General features: G+C 46.4%; 1 protein-coding gene across 4 annotated transcripts in view; it reads left to right on the forward strand.

Moving 5' to 3' along the window:
- Positions 1 to 21,497, forward strand: part of WLS (Wnt ligand secretion mediator) — a 122,658-nt gene that overhangs the window by 89,794 nt on the left and 11,367 nt on the right. For 2 of the 4 annotated variants that reach the window (XM_010963425.3, XM_045522989.2), the window contains exon 12: positions 9,085 to 10,032. The exons of the other annotated variants lie outside the window; for them this stretch is intronic. In XM_010963425.3, coding sequence (XP_010961727.2) covers positions 9,085 to 9,194 — 110 coding nt within the window. In that variant the 3' untranslated portion in view covers positions 9,195 to 10,032. Of the gene's footprint in view, positions 1 to 9,084; positions 10,033 to 21,497 lie in introns of those variants that run through there. 4 annotated transcript variants of the gene reach the window in all.

Below are 21,497 nucleotides of genomic sequence, written 5' to 3' on the forward strand. Positions count from 1 at the left end.
GGTTCTTTGAAAATGTTGAGTGTGTTCATGCTTTAGAAATAGGAGTTCTAGATTAGCTTTCACATTTTACAGACAGGCCAGTGATCTTGAGATAGGGGTAAAAAGAGGGGCGTGATGACATGATAGATGGGGCAGAGAGAGGAGGGCAAATGTGCAGAGGATCAGGGGTATGGGATGGTCTCAGCCACCATATGGCCCCAGTGCTGTACCTGCCTCTTTTGTGCAAAGGCATCCCGGACATCAGGCCTCTCTTTCTTCCTGCTCCACAGCTTCTTGTCACATTCAGTACCAGGTCCATCCCTGGCCATGTGTCTCGGGCAAGAATAAAGACCTTTGGCTTACCTACCTACCTGCCCAACTCTTAGTTTGATTGACTTCCTTTCCAGAAAGTTGGGAGCTAGGCAGCCTCCAGCTTCCTTCCCACTGCTCGCACTCAGTGTTTTACTATATGCATGGAAATGGGAGCGAGTGGGCTCTCACACAGTGGACCTCCATGATGCCAGCAGGAAGGGATCCTGAGCTTGCCAATAAGAACCTTGACTTCACCTCGTGGCCATCCTATTGGACTTTGACAGAAACCGTATGGACCTGTCCTTGACTTGAGAGTATTAAGCTGAAACCTGATAGGTGAGGTTCCTGCCCTCCAGGGAAAAACCGCCTAAAGCGATCGCTGGACCTCCTGGGATGCTGGAAAGCTAATCCTGGTGGGCAGCAGTTACTGAATCCTGGCTGTGTGCTGTAGCACTTCATGTACGTAAAATCTTCTGGTTGTTTTTGCTCTGTGGCTATTGGCAAACTGCTTCACTTCTCCGGGCACCACTTCTCCCACCTGTGAGTGATCTCTTAAAGTCTTTTGAGAACATAGAGTTCTGTGGTTCTCTGTATTCCTGTTAGCAAGGAAGGGGCAGAAGAGCACCTCCTGTCACAAAGCCCAGCGGGCGATTCTGTGCAACGTGAGGGGCTTCCAGACACTGGTGAGAGTTCGCCCGACCCCAGCACTTTCAGGCACACGGGAAGCCAGGGCCGGGGCCAAGCCCACAGGGGCCAGGTGGCTGCCTGCCACTCTGGGGGGCCAGATGCTTGAGTTGCAAGCCAAATGTTAGGCAGCTCCCATTGAGGCTTCTCACCCGGTTCAACAGCCCCCCCACTCCTAGGCTTCAGTCCTTGCAGTTGAGAAGAGCACTTGATCTCTTTCCTATAAGATTTTTGTTGTTGTGGAAGGTAGTTGGATTTGTAATTTCACAGAAATCTCAGAAGCTATTCTCAACAGGAGGTCATCTCCCCTGAATCCGTTGCCAAGAGGTGTTCAGAAAAGTTCATGGCGGTTTTGCATCGTCACTTATGACGGGACGTGCCACTGGCCTTGAGTGGCCAGATTCTAGGGATGCTAGATGGCCAGCTCTAGGCACAGCAGTCCCTTGTAGTGCAGAATTGTCCTGCCCAGAATGCCAGTAGGGCCCCTGCTGAAAGCCATTCTGCAGGCAGTTGAGCAGGCGGGCTCTCTGGGACCCTGTTCTGATCGTAAACACAAGAGTCACACGATTTAGCAGCCCTCCTCAGCGACATCACCCGCTGTGGGCCCCTGGCAGCTTGTGCACGTCCCTGTGTGGTGCTGTGTCGGTGCGTTTGCAAGGGGCTTGCCCGCGCTGGGTTCTCCCATCACTTTCCTTCTCTCCTGACTTCCTCTGTCATCCGCGCCAGACCCACAACAGATCCTAGGGACTACGGAGCACGTGCCAGGATTCTGAAGCTCCTTGGAAAGAGCTGGTTTGGACTATTACATGGAGACCTAGAAACCTACTATATTTTTAAATTGAGTCTCTGGATGGCATTTCTCCTCCTCCCCCAGCCTTCCCAGGCTCCTTTTCCTTTCTTGTGGAAAGCTTTTATTTTTAAATGGCTTGGACTCCCTCCCCACTCTAGCTTTTAAGGTCCAGAGCCAAGAATTCGGATATCTTGCTATGGAGAATGAATCCCAGGTGTGCGGAGCTTCTTGCCTTTGTGAGATGGGTCCTGGGTGGACCTCTGAGGAAAGCTATTTCCGGGAACTTGAAGCGGATTCCAGTGCATCTGAGGCCAAAGAGGCTAAGGAAAGAGACAGTTTTGTTTGGGGTGGAGAGAAATGCTGAGAAGTGTCGGGGGCAGAGGGTAGGAAGGAAGTGAAAGCAGAGAGCCTGAAAGTTTGGTCAAGGGATGGACAGAGAGAAGCACAGCGGGCAGGAGGCTCGAGAGAAGGTCTTTTTCCAGAGAGCGCTTTCTCTCGCATGTTTCTGTTTCTCTTATTGTGTGGCTTGGACGATGACCCTCAGACATGAACTGGGGGGTGTCTTAGGGCTTAGCCCGGTGCTGGGTTTCAGAGGATGGAGTGACAGAGACACAGCTAGTAGCCTGGTCTGCGAGATAAGACTTCTTCCTCAGCCTCCTGAAATGCGGGACGTCGCGGGACAGCTTCATAGTGTCCAAGCCAGAAGGTTTTCATGTTGTCAGCGGCTGATTGGTGATGCAGGGCTGTGGCGTTCTGGGTTCCTACCTGTATTTTACATATATCTTTATATATATATGTAAAAAACTATGTGTCTGTTACATGCAATTGTGTATATATACATGTGTGTGTACATATACACAAACAGACATATACTTTTTTTTTTTTTTTTAGCAAAGGTTCTTAAGACTCTCCCTTTTGGTGACCATTCACATTCCTGCTCCTGCTGCCTTTTCATGAAAGCTGCTCTTTTTGCCCATGTCCCTGACCAACCTGTGGATCATTCTGGACGTCTTCCAGGCAGAAGCGAGCTGCAGCCCCAAGCAAAGGCATCATCTCCCAGGGGTACATGGTCAAACCCTGAACACATGACACGTGCCCAGACCCCCTCAGTCACGAGGTCATGTGGGGAAAAAGCAGGCAGAGCGGCTTATGACGTCAGTCAGTTCTTGGTCCTAGCTTTCACTTCTCTGTTCTTTCATCTATAAAATCTCTGTCAGAAGGTTTTAGGAAGAAAGTGAAAAATGGAATTCCTGACTGGATGACTGGATGCCTATGACAGAGGGAACAGGAGACGCTCTGACTGCCAGCAGGTCCCTCTCCCTTTCTGTCCGCGCTGGCTGTCTTCTGTCTCGCCCGCTCGTTCTGCAGGAAGCCCCGGCAGCAGCCCCGGGCCCTTGTCTGGGGAGCTGCCGCGCAGGTCACCTTTGCATCCCGAGGCTCCTGAGGTGCCCTGCTGCTTGTTCCACAGGAAAGGTAGCTTTGGCTTTTGTTGCCTCCGTAGACGTTTGGTTTGAGTCATGAGGCTTTGACAGGGGCTGCCTTTTGTTGCGATCTTTCCCCGGCTCGTTTGTTGGGTGACCTGCGTGCACCCGCGGCCAGCCTGGCTTCCTCTTGCCGTGTGCGCAGTGATGGAGTTGGTCTTACCCCCAGGGCTCGACTCAGATTCTAAAGTGGGTCTCAACAGCCTTTGTCCTCACCCGGTCTTCCTTCGGTGTTTGCCTGCATCCTAATCTCTTTTTCTCAGAAGGACACTGGTCCTGTTGGATTAGGGCTCATCCCAATGACTTCATTTTAACCAAATCACCTCTTTAAAGACCCTGAGTCCACATACCATCGTCTTCTGAGGCAATGGGAATTAGGACTTCAACAAATGAGCTATAATCGGGCCATAAACACTAAGGTTTCACACGAAATGTCTAGGCTTTATTGTGTTCTCCTCTTCAGAGGTGCCTGACACTGAGCGGCTGGAGGCGCTTTGGAGGTAAATGGGAAATGGCTCACTTCACGCCTGGTATAAACCACCTTGATGGTTGAAAGGGACTGAGAGATGGCTGGACCCAGGATTGCTGAACCCAGTCCCACCAAGACCACTCTGCCTTATTCCCGAGAGGGGACTTTCAAAGGCTGAGTCACCCCGAAGCACACCTGTTTTCTTGCTGAGGGTTTTTCCCTAAACCCCAGTGGGGAACCCCAGTGCTGGTGTGCTGGGCTAGACGGAGCCGTGCGGAGCAGGGCAGGGGGGAGCTGGACTGGTCCACATGAGGAAGTCTTGGTGGGTGTTTTAATGAGCACTTACTGCATGCCAGATACTGTGCCGGTGATTTACATTATTTAGAAAGCTTTTTTAAAAAGGTTTTAAAAACCTACCATCCACTATTTTTTTAACACCCCAAGTACAGAAAAGGATATAATCTTTGAGTGAACAACAGCCCTTAGCATGGAAATAATTTAGCTTTACAAATACCACACTCTCCTTGATTTTCTCATTTTGCCATGAACCAGGGATGCCATTACAGAGAGTTACCATTTGAGCTTAGCTTTGAAGGTGAATAGGAGAAAGTTTGTTGTGGGACTAGGAAAAATTCCACAGAAAAGAAGTCGAGAGTATTATAGAAAGAACATAAGCTTTGGAGGTAGACATAGATGGTGTGGAATCCTGGCTCCAATATATACTCTGTGTGACCTCAAGAAATAAATATGAACTTGTGGTGTGAGAGCTTTCCGGCTTCCACATCTGGGTAATGAGGTGTTAATTGCCTTAGTGGTTGTGAGGACAGAATTAGGTAGCTCTTATTAATATTAAAAGACTGTGGGTCTCTCCCAAATTCTGTGAAGCAACATTGGAATTAAATTAACAGTTTCTCCTTTTTTTTTTTAAACTAAACTAGCCACAGATTCACAAATGTTGTCATTAAAATTCCATGATCATGGGAGTTTTGTCCTTCTCTTATTGACATGGTGTGTCATGCTGATTGATTTATGTATGCCGAACCAGCCTTGTGTCCCTGGGATGAACCCAGCTCGATCATGGTGTATAATCTTTTTTATGTGTTGTTGGATTCTGTTTGCTAATATTTTGTTGAGGATTTTTGCATCTATGTTCATCAATGATATTGGCTTAAAGTTTTCTTTTTTGGTGGTATCTTTGTCTGGCTTTGGTATCAGGGTGATGGTAGCTTCATAGAATGAGTTTGGGAGTATTCAGTCCTCCTCAGTCTTTTGGAAGAGTTTGAGAAAGATCGGTATGATCTTTTAATTCAAAAAGATACATGCATCCCAATGTTTATAGCAGAACTATTTACAATAGCCAAGACACGGAAACAACCTAAATGTCCGTCGACAGATGACTGGATAAAGAAGTTGTGGTGTATTTATGCAATGGAATACTACTCTGCCATAAAAAACACTTGCAGCAACATGGATGGACCTGGAGATTGTCATTTTAAGACAGAGAAAGAAAAATACCATTTGGTATCACTTACATATGGAATCTTAAAAAAAAGACAAATGAACTTATTTACAAAACAGAAACAGACTCACAGACATAGAAAACAAACTTATGGTTACCAGGGTGGGGAAAGGGGTGGGAAGGGACAAACTGGGAGTTCGATATTTGCAGATACTAACTACTGTATATAAAATAGATAAGCAACAAGTTTCTACTGTATAGCACAGGGAACTATATTCAGTGTCTTATAGTAACCTATAATGAAAAAGAATATGAAAATGAATATATGTATGCATATATATGACTGAACTATTATGTTGTCCCTCAGAAATTGGCACATTATAAACTGACTACACTTCAATTAAAATAAGTAAATAAATAAATGTAACAAAAACTTAAAAAAAAAACCCAAAACAAATTTCAGTTTCTGTTTGAGAGTGGAACAAACGAATCAGTAAATGTCTCAGGAATGTCTTATTCAAACAATAGAACAAAACGAAATGCAGAAATAAAGTCTCAATTGGATAAAATTTTTAATAATAAAATTTTATTTGGGACACCCCAAAAAATGCCACCAGTCTTAGGAAGCTGTGCTTGTCATTATATCACTGTAGCACAGGTATGTAGCCTTCTGGGTCCCCAGTATGCCTTCCAGGTCATTAAAATCAGGCAGCAGCTACAGATCTGTGGATGTGACACCCTAGATACGGATCCACTGATAGTCCTCTGAGATTAAATCCAGTGCCAGAGATTGGTCTCATTTCACGCTGGTTAGAAACGAGCCTTCATCTTACTGTTAATTAGCTGAGATGAATTGACATCCTAACCAGGAAAAGAGACTTACTGCAAGCCAAAGAATTCTCTTCTTTTAAACCTTTCATAATTTATCCTTTTTCTGTTTATTCTTCCTCTCGCTACTGATAAGAAACATCACATTTTTGGAAGGGTTTTTTTTGGGGGGGGGGTTCGATCTTAGGTGGAAAGAGACTTTGAGCATGTCTGTGCAGTGAGCAGCAGGAGCTAAGAGGGAGAGGAGCAGATGGAGTGAGACTTTGGCAGAAGTAAGAGTTGGTGGAGTTTGGACACGAATGGCGGGATCCCCGCTCCTGCTGTGTCACTGCCGTGTTCCCATCAGATCCCTAAGGGGAGTGTTGGCCTTCGAGGTACAGAGAAAGTGCACATGAATCATAGATTTTGCTAGCCAGAATCCCATTGATCCGGTCCTCATTCCAACTCTGCAGGGAGCAGGCTGGGTCACATTTGAGAAATTCATTGCCTATTTGAGTCTCAGTGTCTTCACATCCTATTAGGAAATACAGGGCATGCTAAGCCCCTACTGGTGCATGCAGTAAATACTCATTAATAATAGTTCTCCTTATTATCAGTGCACTGATGCTGTGTGCTATAAATTCTCCTTTATCAGATACAAGAGCAAAATTAATATGCTGAACGATTCATCCAAATTATTGTATGTATATATTTGTGAGGGTAATACCTTCTATGTGGACTCATCCTTCACTGGCAGTCTCAATGGCTGTTGGAAACTTGAATATTTACAAAGAGTCAGCATAGCCTGGGGTTGAAAGCCTGGATTCTGGAGCCTCACTGCTCCAGTTTGAATCCCATATCACTTTTTATCAACTTGGGCCTTGGGAAAGTTATTTGACCTCTCTGTGCCTCAGTTGCTTCATCAAAAGAATGAGAATAGTACCTCCATCAAAGGGGTGGAATTGAGGATTAAATGCATTAATATTTGTAAAGTGTTTAGGATGGAGTCAGACATATGGCAAGCACTATAATATAGGTATCTATTAAAATAAAAAAGCCCAAGTAATTTTGGCTCTTTCTTTGGGTGATGGCACCTGTGGGGTCATACACATTTTCTAGGACCTGCAATTGGAATCACATGTTAAGCTTAAATACTTGGCACCTTTGGTTCAAAACCTGAGTAGAATTATAATCTAGTGTCTATTTCTAAGAAGTCTGCAGTGAAAGGGATTCCTTAGGTAAACTCTTGGAGGTGCTAATGGGTCTACTGGGGTGGTCAGGGTGCTCTTTTGAAATTTTGATGATTCTCAGACATGTAGATTGTGAAACTGGCTTTGAAGTTTTGGTAGCTCACCCAGATACACAAATCCAGAACTAGCTTTGACCAAGGCTTTTGAGGCTTAGGCCTGTTCTTGACTGAGGAACGGACTAAAAGTTGCAGCAGGGAGAATGCAAATTAGTAACCCAGGGAAAATTGCTGATTATGCAAGTAGGGGTTCAGCGTGGCCCCCGGCAGGCAGCTCTGCCTGAAGCCTTTACGCAGCCTTCGCGCCGTGTTGCTGGGTACTCTGGCCCAAGGGCTGGAAGTATGGGAGGCTGGGCTGATACCCCTTTGGCACCTGCTCTGCCCCTGTCCTGTGAATTGGACACTTGCCAGCACCCAAATGCCGTTTGCAGTCTCTGCAACAGCTAATGACCCTGCTTCTGGGACTATGGACGCTCCTGGGTAGAGAGCCCACAATTCCAGCATTTCATAAGACTGATTCAGTTGTAGAGCCACTGGGAAATGGGTCTACAATAAAAATCTAATACAACATGGCACACATGAGGGCACCAGCCAAGCAGCCTGCAGGGCCAGTGGGCGGGCTCACCCCTGGGGTCCTAAGGTCATCAAATTCATTGATGCCCAGCAATTCCTAAACTAGTGACAAAATACTAGCCCTAAGAGTAGGGCCAGAGCTGTCCTCTAAGGCATGGCATGGAATCCCAACTGAAAGCCGTGCGTGTGTATTTTAGTCCATGCTTTGAACTAGGGACAATTTCAGTTTCTGAAATTATGAAGTCATGTGTACAGTATAAGTATCAAAATCACAGACATAACCATAACCTTTTGTTCTCCAGCACCCCTCTCTGCAAATATGTGGGTACACGTGCTCCTGCACACGGTCCGACTGAGCACCATTGGATCTGGGCGTTTTCTGTTTTCCCTTTGCCAGTTATGTATTTACTCAACTATCTTATGGCAGGTAGCAGACATTATTAAAGGCTTAACACAGAAACTCATGTTTTTTCCTCCCGGTTGAGAAGAGGCCACATTATTCTATTTTAGCAGAGGAATCCCTTTGTCCACTGGTGATGACTCTGAAACACTGGTGTTGGATAGAATTCTGGGGATAGCAGAAAATTCAGGGCACATTTCTGGTACTTCTTTCCTGATGGAGAAAGACCCTAATTGTTCCTAAAGGCATTAGATACAGCACCCTGGCCAATCTGGTAGATACAGGCAGGTCTTGTTTGCCTTCACATGCCAGAGCTGCTTTGTAAGTTGTCTGCAGCGAATGTGTGCATGGCCTTGGAGTCAGACCTTCCTTCCTTGGCCTGGTTCCAGGCTCTCCTGTGTCTGCTCCTCCTCCTGACCTGCCTGCCAGCTTCCTCACCTGTAAAGCAGGCGTGACCAGAGTGCCTGCCTCGGAGGGTGCTTGTGAGGATTAAACACAGCAAAAGCCACAGGTTCATCTCAATAGGCACAGAAGAAGCACTTGACAAATTTCAGCGATCACCTGTAAAGAGCCAAGAATAGCGTCAGGCACAAAGTGAGCTCTCATTTAACTGTTAACCGTTACCACGAATAACAGCAGCAGTAAGCTGACTCCTCTATCGTTAATATCTCTTCTGTGCGAGACAAAATGATTAAAAAAAAAATTACTGCCAAGTCCAAGTGCAAAGGGTGGGAGTCAGCCCTGGTTTTAGGGTGCCTGTGCCCCGGTTTTCTCCCTAAGTTTAGAATGTGAAAGAGGGCTGGCATCAGGCAATTGTTATGGAGACGAATCCCAGCTTTCTCCTTCCTCCTTGACCACATCTAACACCAAAAACCCTGTTTCAGGCGATCTGGGTGTGCACAGTGGGGAGGAACTGCAGCTCACCACCACTATCACCCACGTGGACGGACCCACCGAGATCTACAAGTTGACTCGCAAGGAGGCCCAGGAGTAAAGGCTGCAGCACCCGGCTGGGACTGCCCCCTGTGCCCCAGCCCCTCCGATAACTGGAGTGGGGGGCGTGCCAGAGAGCTCCACGAGCAAGCAGACGCTCTGTCTCTTAGCTGTGGTTTCTTGGACCAGCGCTTTGGACATTGTCAGCTTGACTTCCGACGGGAGCTCTCGGAGGAAGATTCCTACAGCCGCTGATGTGTTGTGTATGATAACAGAACCTCTGATATGACACATTTTTTGTGATCATTGTTAATTAGTGACATAGTAACATCTGTAGCAGGTGGTTAGTAAACCTCATGTGTTTGGGGTGTACTCCTTGGGGGATGGCTTGGGCCAGAGGGGTTCTATATGGAGTGGAATATTTGACTTTTTTTTTTTCCTGTTTTAGATTCTAGGATAGCGTTTAACACCCTCTGCAACCCAGGATGGGCTGGTGTCATAGTCTTCTCACTCCTAGTCCATGACCACTTTTTTTTTTTCCCTATTTATATCACCAAGTAGCCTATTGAGTTAATATTTAAGTTGTCAGTAGATACATGTCCCTATTTTTTATGGCATAATATAAAGCAACTGATTTTCATGAGAAGGTCTATTACACCAGGGGCATTTCAGCTTTGAAACCAAATCTGTATATCCAATACTAACCAGTCTGTTGGATGTGGGTTTTAAAAAATGTTTGCTAAACTATCCAAGTAGGACTTACTGTATTAAATGGCCTTTGGGTCTGAAAAGCTTTTTTAACCTCTTGCTTAAAATGTGTTTTCTTTTGATAAGATGCTTCAAACAGCCTCCGAAAGTGTAGATCCAATCATTTAAATAAACCTGTATGTATATGCACACATCGTCCTCCTGCTCAGCCAGCACCCATGCCTGCAGAGTCTTTTCCACATGGCATCTATGGGGTGGGAAGGGTGGCGGGGGAGGCGGGGAGGGGAATAACTTTATGAAAAATTAAAATATTTTGCCGTCAATTCAGAGTGTTTGGGGGTGATACTGTTTCCGGAAATTAAGGTAACATTTTCTGCACTGGGTGGTTAACCTCCCTAGGCTGGCATGTGTGATGGGAAGGGGGGGGAGAAATGTTATATGATTTAGAAGTATATTACCACCCCCCTGCCTATTCCCACTTCCCCCAATAGCCTGTTTCACTTTATTTTAACTCTGCCATTGGAGAGGCAACATGGTATAACAGAGAGAGAGAATACTGGATCTGAGGTTGGAAGGCGCAGTTTCCTAGCAGAGGTCTGTGATTTATTCTGTAGTGTGACCTTGCTGAAACTACCTGACCTGGCTGTTCCCTTACCTACAAACTGGCATTCTATAAACTAACTGCTTCACGGGGCGGCTGTGCAAATTAAATCAATTAACATATATGGAAGTGCATTTTAAATTCTAAAGCCACGTAAATGTGTTCTTTCTGGAGTCCAAAAACAATTTTGTGAGTGTCCTGGTTTTCAGACGTTGATGTCTGGAAGCTTGGGGCACAGTTCATTTAATCCACCTCCTCAGCACCCGTTCTCCATCCTTTCTTTTCCCTGATTTTGGCTAAAACCATGGTAAGCAGTGATGGGAGGAAATACTTTGGCTTGGCTGCTCTCTCAGACCTTTTCCTGTCCTGGTAAACGTGATGGTGTGTAATCCAGTGCACTCGGCATCCACTGCTGATCGACCAGGAATTAAATGTAGCCCATGCCTCGCAGTCTTAAAACCTGCTGAATGATCTCCTGTCCCAGAGGACAGAGGGAGAGTTTCTCCTAAGGAGCTAGAGAGGAGGCCAGAGATAGGCCTTAAAGAAGAAGTAAGATTTTACCGAGGCCAAAGGACAAAGGGAACAGCAGTGCGGAAGTGACAGAGGAAGCAAGGAGTGGGGAATGCTGGGACGGGCTGGGCAGCAGGCCTGGCCGGCACGCGGAAGGAGCGGACAGTGAGCCCCAGGCATCTGTCAGCCAGAAGATGGGTGCTTACTGCCACGGGAAGAGCTGTCAGACTTGGCCTGGGGTTTTAGGCAGAGAAGCGAGAGGAGCAGAATGACTACTGGAGCACAGAAAGGCTGGACAAGCCAGCGAAGGGGTCACCAAGGCTGGGACCAGGGCAGTAGTCGAGGACATGGGGAAGAGGGGATGTATTTTGAGGATGCAACTGGACAGGTTTGAGCATTCTGAATGTGGAGCTCCTGAGAAGCAAGGGCAGAGTCAGATTTCAAGCCCTCCTGGGTGAGGGGAGGGAGGGCCTTGACACAATTAGGGACTTCTGGAGGGGAAGTGAGTCTATTACCCCAAAATTCTGTTAAGTACCAGAAGTCAAGTCTAGCAAGTTGAGTCAAAAGAGGGACTTCACTAGAACTTTCCTAGAGCACCCAGATTCAAGGGGAAACAAAGTTCAATACCCTGAGAGATTGAACAGCATTTAAAGATTTAATAAAGCCTGGTGGATTCGGTGGTTTGTACCTGTGGGATCTTACAGCCAAGGCAGAAATTAGAGGTAGAATGCAGTCAATAAGTGGTCTCATTAAGAAGGAAAGACATAGGATGGTGCTCCAGGAGGCACCAGAGTAGAGGCAAGGCTTGTGTTTTTCAGTCTGGAGAGAACTAGACTGAGTTTATAAATTTGAGGGGTGAGAGCCATGAAGTCAGGATGATGATTTGGTAGCATAAGCCCCAAGGAAGGTCAGAGACTTGGAATAAAGGACACAAGCTGATCAGTTAGTTTTGAAAGAGTAAAAGGTTTCATCCAGAGATAGGAGAGAAATAATAGATGGATGTCAGAGAAATTTGAGGTCAAAAGGAGAGAAGATGTAGCCTGTCCCTCTGTGTGTTCTGTCTTTTCCACGATCATGAAACAAGCGTTAGAGTTCTGCTGAAGGCGTTCTCAGTTTCAACAGTGCAGGTTGAACACAACTATTTTCAATCAATCAGTTGGAAATTTCAAGAAACCCTTCAAGAGGTGAGAAAAAGCCTTTATTAAGGGCCATCAACCAAGAGAAAAGAATTATTGGCCATGTATACCAGTTTTATAAGTTGTCTTAAAATTTTTTCAAGTAGCTTTGAAGAATATTATAGAAAAGAAGTATAAAATTCCACATCTTTCTGCTTTTAAAAAATAATAAAATTTATCATTATATTCAACAAATAAGTAAAAAATACAATTACTATTTCTGATAGAAAATGATCCATTTTCTATGGGTGAACCCATGTTATTCCTGCATTTTCCCCTTAGGGGAAGAAAATGTAACAAGGAAATAAGTGGTTTCTCTCATAGTGTCTGGTAGTTTTAATCATTTCTCAGAACTGGGACGATGCCTCAGCTCTGATGTCTGAGTGCTTTAACCGCCCTTCTCTCAGAGCTGGAGAAGCCTTTGGTAGCCATACCTCCGGTCCCCAGCAGCTACTTTGAGAAGGTCTACAGAAATGTCAGAGAGGAGGTTGGTCTTGGGTCTCATACTCATCTTGGCAGTTCTAGACACTTGATTTTGTCGGCTCTTTCAAACTGACCAAGCTGCAAGGGGCTGACCGGTGTACACTGGGCAGTGTCAGTGAACTACAGCTCCCATGCAGCCTTTTACAGCAAAGCGTCTGGATGGCTTGTGTCTCCATCATCCCAGACACCTTATTCCTTCCCATTGTCTGGTAACCATGGAGGTCAAAAGAGGCGGGCAAGGCATAAAAGCACAGAGGAGTGGGTGCCCTTGAAAGAGATAACATCTCAACCATGATACAGCCTGAGGGATCATCCCTGTACCTCCAAAGAAAATCCACAGAGCTCCCTAAAAAGTGCCGAGCGCCGTGTGGGAGTCCAGCTGGGGAGGGCTGGTGAGTGAGCCACAGAATGCCCCTCAGCTCATCCCGATCTCTCTGACTGCTGTGCAAACCTACGTCCTTTGGGAGTCCTTGCCTTGGTTCAATCAGACGCCGCTCCTTTCACTGCCCTTCAGCCTCGGGAGGTGTTAGTGCAGTTGGTGAGGCCTAATGTGCGGGGGCAGCCTGACCTTCAGGAGCCTGTGCCGCCATCCCTGTGCTTCAAGGCCCTCCCATCGTTTTGTGCCGTGGGAACCATCCTGCCTTTGGTGTGCTTGCTCTCTTGCCATCACGCTTTGCCGCCTGGCTGAGTTCAGTGTGCAGGGATGACTTGGTTTCTGAGATTGCTCCGGCAGGTGCCTTTCTCTTGTCCTGATATCGGAGGGGTCTTCCAGGAACTCCTCGAATTGTCCAGCGTCCAGAGCTTCTTGTCTCCATGACCATGCACTTGGCCTCGATTATTGAGAAGACCCTTCAATGTTGAGACCAGACCCCATTTGCGACTTCGACCCTTTTGTTCTGACTGAACTCCCCTCTCACAGGTTCTGCCCCACCCAGGACTGTTCTCCTCCAGGCCCCCGTCTTGGCTCCTCGGCCCCTCCTCCAGACGTGGTTTCCAGACCCTTCCCTCCTGGCCTGTTAGCTCCATTCTAGTTCCTCATTCTTCCAGATTATGGTACTCAGACTGCAGTGTTGCTCCAGCTGGCACAGATTAGTGAGAAAATAATACTCCTGGGCTCAACATCATAAGAAAGTGAGACTAGAGTTGAAAAATTATCCACCTGTTACTTTTTTGCTTCTCATGACCATGTAACCACTAAATCACTTAGAGTATTAAGTGTTAATACAGGCATACCTTGTTTTATTGCACTTGGCAGATGTTTCATTTTTTACAAATTGAAGGCCTGTGGCAACCTTCTGTTAGATGATGGTGAGCATTTTTTAGCAATAAAGTATTTTAATTAAGGTATATACTTTTTTAAGACACGATGCTACTGCACATTGAATAGACTACAGTATAGTGTAAACATAGGTTTTACAGGCACTGGGAAACCAAAAAATTCACATGACTCCTTTTATTGTGATATTCATTTCACCACTGTGGTCTGGAACCAAACCCACAGCATCTCCAAGGTATGCCTGTATCACCAACACCTTCCTTTGTATTCAGCAGTATTTTTCAACTGAAGTGTAGAACTTCACATGTATCCCTGTGAAATTTCACTTTTCCCTCACACAGATTCCATAGGTAAAGCACATCTTTAACTTTTAAAATAAGCACAGTTTGAAATGTAAATAAAAGTGGTTAAGACCTTTCCCAGTGCAAAATGGATTGGTTTCAACTGCTGGAGAATTCCTCCCTCAGCATAGACTTCTCCTTTGCCAGCTCTCTCTGCACACACATATCCACACAAACACACTCATACACAAGCATGCACACGCACACACACAAAACACATACAAAAACACACACTTGCAGTTAAACTTCTTTCTTTGTGTGTATGTGTCTTGTAATATGGAACTTAGTGATTTTTGTATTTTTCCTTTAATTATCTATCACCTCTTCACATTCACATAGTGACTACACAGTAAAGACATGAGGTTCAGAGAGGTGAAATGACAAAGTTGGAACTAAGAAAAGCTCTTCAGTATCCGAACCTCCCTGTATTTTCAGTAGTGTATTTGCAGCACAATTGTTAAGAGTTTTGTTTTGAGCTGCAACTCTCATTAGAGCAGAATGACCTTATTGGGAGATGTTATTCCAGCCTAAAAAATATCTGCCTGCTCTCCACTTCCATCGATGGCAAGTGTCTGCCCTCTTCTGGTCAAAGGGAGGATGACAGCTATCACTGAGCAAATTCTTAGGACAAAAGTCAGACCTTGGAATTGCTCCATGATAATCACTGCTTTTTAATGGGTTCTTGTCATAACTCTGCATATAGCGTTGCCCTCAGGGCAACTGCCTACACCCCATCCCCCTTGAAATATGTGATCTTTGAAGTCCTCACCAGCCCTGATTCTAAGAACCGTAAAGGAGGCTATGTGTTTATGACATCCTAGAGCAACATAGGGCACTTGTCCTAGCTCCTCTGTGGGCACATGTGCTGGCATCACAGCCTGGGGGATGCTGGTGTAAATAAATTCTGTACATTTATTGATTCCGTGGCCCCTTTGGTCTTCATTGTTCTCCTGAGCTCCTCTGAGGCTCCGAGCTCCCTCAGGTGGCTGCTATATCCAGCAACTCTTTCCATCGGAGGACTCAAGGTCAGGACGGTCTTCACTCCCATGATGAGCTCGCGCCAGTTCAGGGACACAGAGACTGAAAGTGAGCCACAGACAACAGCGCCCAACACGTGGATCTTTCCACCGCAAGTGCCTGTTTCTCAAACACTGTCCGGATGGAAACGGCACAGGCAGCACGAAAGGCCAGAAGCTGGTCAAGACTCACACGAACTGAGTATTTGTTTTAAAGACTTTTCCTTTGCTCGTGAAATGCTTCACAAAGGGAGTTGTTCCCAAGAATGGGCAGGAATTTCAAATCGTATTTATGGATCTTAGCCAGGTCCGCCTAAAGGCATCTTGTGAGACAAGGATTCGTGTGCAGGTTTGGAAGGCTGTCTGAGGAGAAGGGGAGGGAGCCCCAGTGAGCACGGCGGTCATCGCGGGGCTGTTAGCTTCCCGGAACCAGGGTCGGCTTGAGGAATGTGGGTGCTACGTTGTGTTCTTATCTGATCCCAATAGCAAAACTGGCTTATTGTAAAAACCTTGGAAAAATACATAAAAGAGTAAAGAAAAAAAAAATTAACTTTTCATTGATCATACCAAGTATTAGAGATAAACACTTAAAATGTCAGTGTGTTCTTACACAAGTTTTTACATGCATGTACGCATGTGTATATATATGCATATATCATATTTCCTATGCATGCATGTGCATGCCTGTATCAAATATATGTGTATATAGAATATGTATTTTATATATATTAGGATGGTATTATATACAGAAGATTCCTGGAGAAATTCTCTAGAAAACAGTGTTTTGTAACCTGCTTTTTTCACAATACACTCTATCCAGAAACTCTTTCCATGCCATTATATCATCTACAACATGATTTTAATGACTTTATTATTGTAGTCTCTAATAAGGATGTATCATCATTTGTCTATTAATCCCCTACTTTGGACTTTTAAATGGTTTGTGAAGTCTGACTATGATATGATATGCTGTAATTACCATTCTTGTATATAAATCTTGTCGTAGATCTCTGATGGTTGCCTTAGATCAGTTTCTAAGGGTCGGATTACTGGGGCAAAAGTTCTGACACTCGCTCAGTAAGTGTCTGTTACCCTGTTATGGGCCAGGTGTGTACTAAGTACTTGGGATGGACCGGTAAGCAATGTCCCTTTCACCAAGGTGTATGTTGACCTGGTAGGGAAGGTGGTGAGGGGGCAATAGGTAACAAACACGGCACGGTGCTAAAGGCTATGGAAGAAAGTGTTTCTCTTGCACACATGTAAGCTTATGGTGGCCTCCAGAAACGTGCCCCCAGCAGAATGGGGACCTGTGGCTTCGCAGCATCACTGATACTCTGCAGGTTTGACCTTTGCCACTTCAAGATGCAAAAAGAAAGTTGCATTTTACATTTATTTTATGACCAGGGAGATTGAACATATTCTATATTCCTGTGAGTTTACATTTTAAGTTGTCAGTTCAGATAATTCATCCATTTTCCTCTGACATTCTGGTTTAGGATATTCATCCTTTGTCTCTCATACTCATAGCCACACTTTCCCCAATTGATTGCTTGCGATTAATTTTGTTATTGATGTTTCTAGGGGGCATGGAGCTCTTTAATTTTTATTTAATCAGATCTAAATCTTTTCCTTTCTAGTTTGTACCTTTGCTATAAGGCTTAAGGAAATGTCTCTAATCTAATAGAATAGGTCCACCATTTTTTTTCCAATTTCTAAATTTTCTTTATAAGTTTCCTTTTTTAATTCATCAATTCATGTGAAATTTGTTTTTCAGTAGGAATCTCAAGTAAATACTTTTTTCCAAATAAGCTTTTTTGGGATAATGGTTGGGAAAGGCAGAATCTTAGGCAAACTGAGGAGGCTGTGGCAGTGGGCCACCCATGAGCTGAGGCTGGGGCAGCCCTGAGCTGACTGTGGGATGTGGTCCAGTGCCAGCCACACCAGAAGTGAGACGCAGAGCCTCTGTGCTCTGCTCCCCAGGGGCTACCCAGGTCCTCTCCTTTGACTTTGCTGGTGGGATCTGTCATCTGGGGAAGACGGACTCTCACTGGGTCATGGAGGAAATGTGAGAGCTGTCAGCAGGGGCCGAGTTTGCTGAGGAGCAAGTAGGTTTCTGACTATCCCCTGCGCCTGGACGTCCCAGGGGGATGCCGTGGGAAGCAGTCATCTCTGTCCAGAGCCCAGGGGAACAGCAACTGGGGCCAGGAGCTGATGGCCACATTGATTGGATCAACAAATGGGGACCACTTGACCTCTGTGGGTACAAGGGGAAGTGAGTGATGACCTGAAGGACAGAGCAGAATGCCCTGGCTAGTGCTCTAACTTTTCAACTAATTACTGTGTGTCCTTGGCCAAGTTACAGTACCTCTCTGGGCCCAGTTTTATCAAATCAGATGCCCTTTTATACCACATTTAGCAGCATTTATTGGTTGGGAAGAATACTGTTTAAGGATATGCACTCTAGACTTCATGGTTTGGAGTACAAGGTGCAGCTGTACAGATACAGTTTGGGAACATGTACAGTATATTAGTTTGATGCAGAGGAGTGAGTGTGTGTGAGAGAGAGAGAGAATTAGAGAAGGGGGAGGAAGGAGAGAAAGAAGAGAGGGAGAGAGGAAAGGAGGAAGGAAATTGAAAGTAAGTTGAGAAAAAAATCAGACCACGGTTTATTGTGAGTTGGAATTTCTGCCAGTCATCCTATCCTGTGCAAAGGTAAGTGGGAGGGGTAGGAGCCACTCCTACAGGTGCAGTAGCAACCTCTCAACACACCAGCTGGCTCAGGAGGGGACAGCACGTTAGCTGTCAAAATTAACATTTAAAACCACCCTTGCCCAGAATTACTGTCAGTCATAGCTATCTGCTGCCCTCTGCTGGTCAAAATAAATAATGCCTGTAAGACAAAAGACAAGTTTTAACTGATTGTAATATTAATATTCATTTACCCAAAGAATATTTATGGAGTACCTATTAAGTACCAGGGACTGTTCTTAAGCAGACCAGTAACCAAAACATACAAATGTTCCTATCTTCATGGGACTTAATTCAATAACAACAGTTTACTACTATTAATGGAGTCCCTACTATGTTTATGTGCCAGGTAGCATTTTTTATTGCTTAATATTTATCAATTCATCTTTATCCACAAGTCAGTCCAAAGAGCTAGGTATGATTATTACCCTCATTTTAAAAAATGAAGAAACTGGTGCACAGAGAGGTTAAACGATTTCCCTGAGGTCACACAGCTGGGAAGTAACTGAGCATGGTTTAACTCAGTTTGGCTCCAGAGCCCACTCTTAACCACTCCGTACATGCCTTCACTGGCATTTCTAGCAGTTACACATCTCTTCCTGCCCCGAGTTTTCTAGACATTGGCATTATTTGTTGGAAAGGCAAACACCGACTCTGCTGGTTTGGCTCACCTCTCAGGGATCGCAGCCTCTGTGTCCTTTACCCCATGCAGTCATGGGAAGGCTAGTACATGGCAAGTGCGTGCTCACAGTAGGGCCTTGCCAAGTGTGGTCCCTGTCCTGCTGCCTCCCCAACACTGACCTGCAGATGGGAGGGTCAAGGAAGTCACCGGAGGGGTGGACTCTCTGACCCGCTGCTTCAGGCTTCTGTCCTGAGGCCCTTGTGAGTCCTGCTTCTCCAGTTCAGCACTAAGGGCAGGAGGCAACCTGGAAGTTAGTGATGAAACTGAAAGTTCTTCCCAGCTTGGCCTCCAGCTCTGGGTGTACAGGGACAGCGTACAGCGAGAGGGCTTCAGGTCAGCTCCCGGGGAGAGCTGGCATCCACTGACCTGGGAAGTGGGGAGCCTGCCAGTCTCCAGGGGGCACTGCACTAAAATGCCAGTGGCTACTGCCAGGAGGGAAAGGGCAGAGGCCAGTGGGGCCCAGCACGAGTGAGGGAGTCCTGGGATTGAAAAGCCCTGGATTTCTGCTTGTTAATTTTTTCTATTGTGTGTGCCCAACCTCATGTAAAATGTCAGCTTTATAAAACCACATTTTTAAAATTTTACTTCTTAAAAATGCCTTCAGAAATCTGTTGTTTTCAAAAGGCAAATTTTCAAAGTATTCTGTGTTTGTATACCCCAGAATCCCCTCTTGTAACCAGTGTCTAAGTAACAATATTAATTATAGCCACCCTTTAGGAAGCACTGATTGGTGCCAGCACCTCACAGCAGCCCCGTGGCAGAGGTCCTCTATCCACGCCACTTACAGATGAGCAACCTGAAGCTCAGAGAGGTTAAGTCATTTGTCCTGGGTTACACAGCCAGCTCCCAAGCTGTGCCCGGGTGACTCCATCACCACCACACTATGCCATGCCCCAAAGGGAGTAGAACGTCACAAGCTGCGTGACTGACCTCTGGGCCCCGGGACTACTTCTAAGTGTCGGCCCAAGAAGCAAAGACAGTTTGTCCCTGGTTTTGTCTAAACACACAGCAGGGTTTTTATCCTCACCCCTGGGGGTCTGACATGTGATTTGGAAGCAGCAGATCTGCGTGTCCCTGAGAGAGAGGGGTGATTAGGCAAGGTCTCTCATGATGCGATCTGCCAGCCTGGAGCAGACACAAGCCCAAGGGAGCCCCGGGAAGGACCTCATGAGAAACGGTCAGTGAGTTGAAGCGGAAAGTGCCAGGGACTGCCACCCCCACCAGGTGAGACGCTCAGCAGCTTTGTGTGGGGGCGGGAGGAGCATCATGACTCTGAACATTAAAGAGAAGGGACGAGGGCCCGGGGAAGAGGTTTGCCAGAGGACACGCAGCAGCTGGGGGCTGGGGCGGGGGGAGCTCAGGCCTTACCAAAGCAAGCTCCGTCCCAGCTGCCGCCCCGCCCATGCCCTGCTTTCAGGACGGCCCCAGGAGCACCGGCTCCGCCCGGGGCATGACAGAAATGCAGGGTCAGGAAAATCAGGCGTGCCCTCCCAGCGCCAGGCCACCACGACACCTGCCCACGGAGGGCTGCCTCACACCTGAAGTGGCACCCCTAAAGTGGGGACGGGAGAGACATTCTCCCAAAGGAGATTCAACTTTCTTGGTTTCCACTCTGCCAGTCGGAATGAGACCATAGCATGATAACTGGAAGTTCAGCTGAGGCACAAATTGGAATCGTGGCCACTGCCCGGCTGGGGCTCTGGACAAGGCTCTCAGCTCTTGGGGGCTGGCTGGAGGGGATGGTGGGGGCCCGGGGACCACGTCATCATCTGGCAGGTTTGGTCTCCACCAACCACCTGTCACCTAGATCTCAGAAGTTGCATTCAGCATAAAAGGGATTGAAGCGAGAAGCTAGTCTGTGCCTTGGTTTCCTCATGTGTCAAATGGTTCACACTACTTATCTCACTGCATTGTTGTAAGGGAACGTGGGTCGGGGTAGGCTCGGCGAGTCAGAAACTCTCCGTGAGCATCAGCTGTTACCATCATCTTGGTGGATTCTTGACCCCTGTGGGGTATACTTAGCCCAAGACCTTCTCCAGTTCCTGAAGTGACAAATAGGGGATGCTCATGGTGGCTTCTGGGTTTCCCCAAATGACCCGTTCCATCTAGAATGCAGTGTTACCTGTGTGCATCCTCACGCTGCATGTTAACAGCAACTTAAATTATCTCAAAGCCTCATCTCTCATGTGGTGGCCAGTATTCACGGAGACGCAGAGTTTTTATTACCCCATGAGCTTTGTGGAGACCAGCCCAGCCACGTGACCAGCAGTCCCTGGGTCCCCGCACCCTGACCCAGCAGGTCCTCTGAGCTGAGACATTTGCCCAGAGTCCCAGCCGAGCAGTGGGCATCATTCAAGTTTGTGCCTCAAAGCTGCCAGTTACCATGCTCTGGGCTCTTTCCATCCAGGATTGTTGAAACCAAGTGAGCTGAATCTGTGACTGCCAGGGGGCCAATATGGTTTTTCCCAAGATGTGTTTCAAAGGACACTAGTTCCAATGAATGTTTGCAGGTGCTAAGTTGGGCTGTCAAGGAAGTTTGAGGAGCGCTGGCATTTTAAACAAGTTCCTTTTCTGAGGACACCTGTCTTTCATGTGCCGGCTCCTGAGTCTGCGAGGGAGAAACGGGCAGGCTCCTTCTTAAGCTTATTTGACCATCAGCTCTCTCTTGTTTGCGAGACAGCTTGTGGGACGTGGCATTTTAGAGCAGTGCTTTCCAAACCTTCACTGACACAGGGTTCTCCCTGAAGCTTAGTAAGGTGCAGTTTCTGGTTTGGAAGGTCTTGGGAGGAGCCTGAGATTCTGCATTTCTGTCATGCTCCCAGCT

Source organism: Camelus bactrianus, chromosome 13 (genome assembly GCF_048773025.1).
Source record: "Camelus bactrianus isolate YW-2024 breed Bactrian camel chromosome 13, ASM4877302v1, whole genome shotgun sequence".
NCBI lineage: Eukaryota > Metazoa > Chordata > Mammalia > Artiodactyla > Camelidae > Camelus > Camelus bactrianus.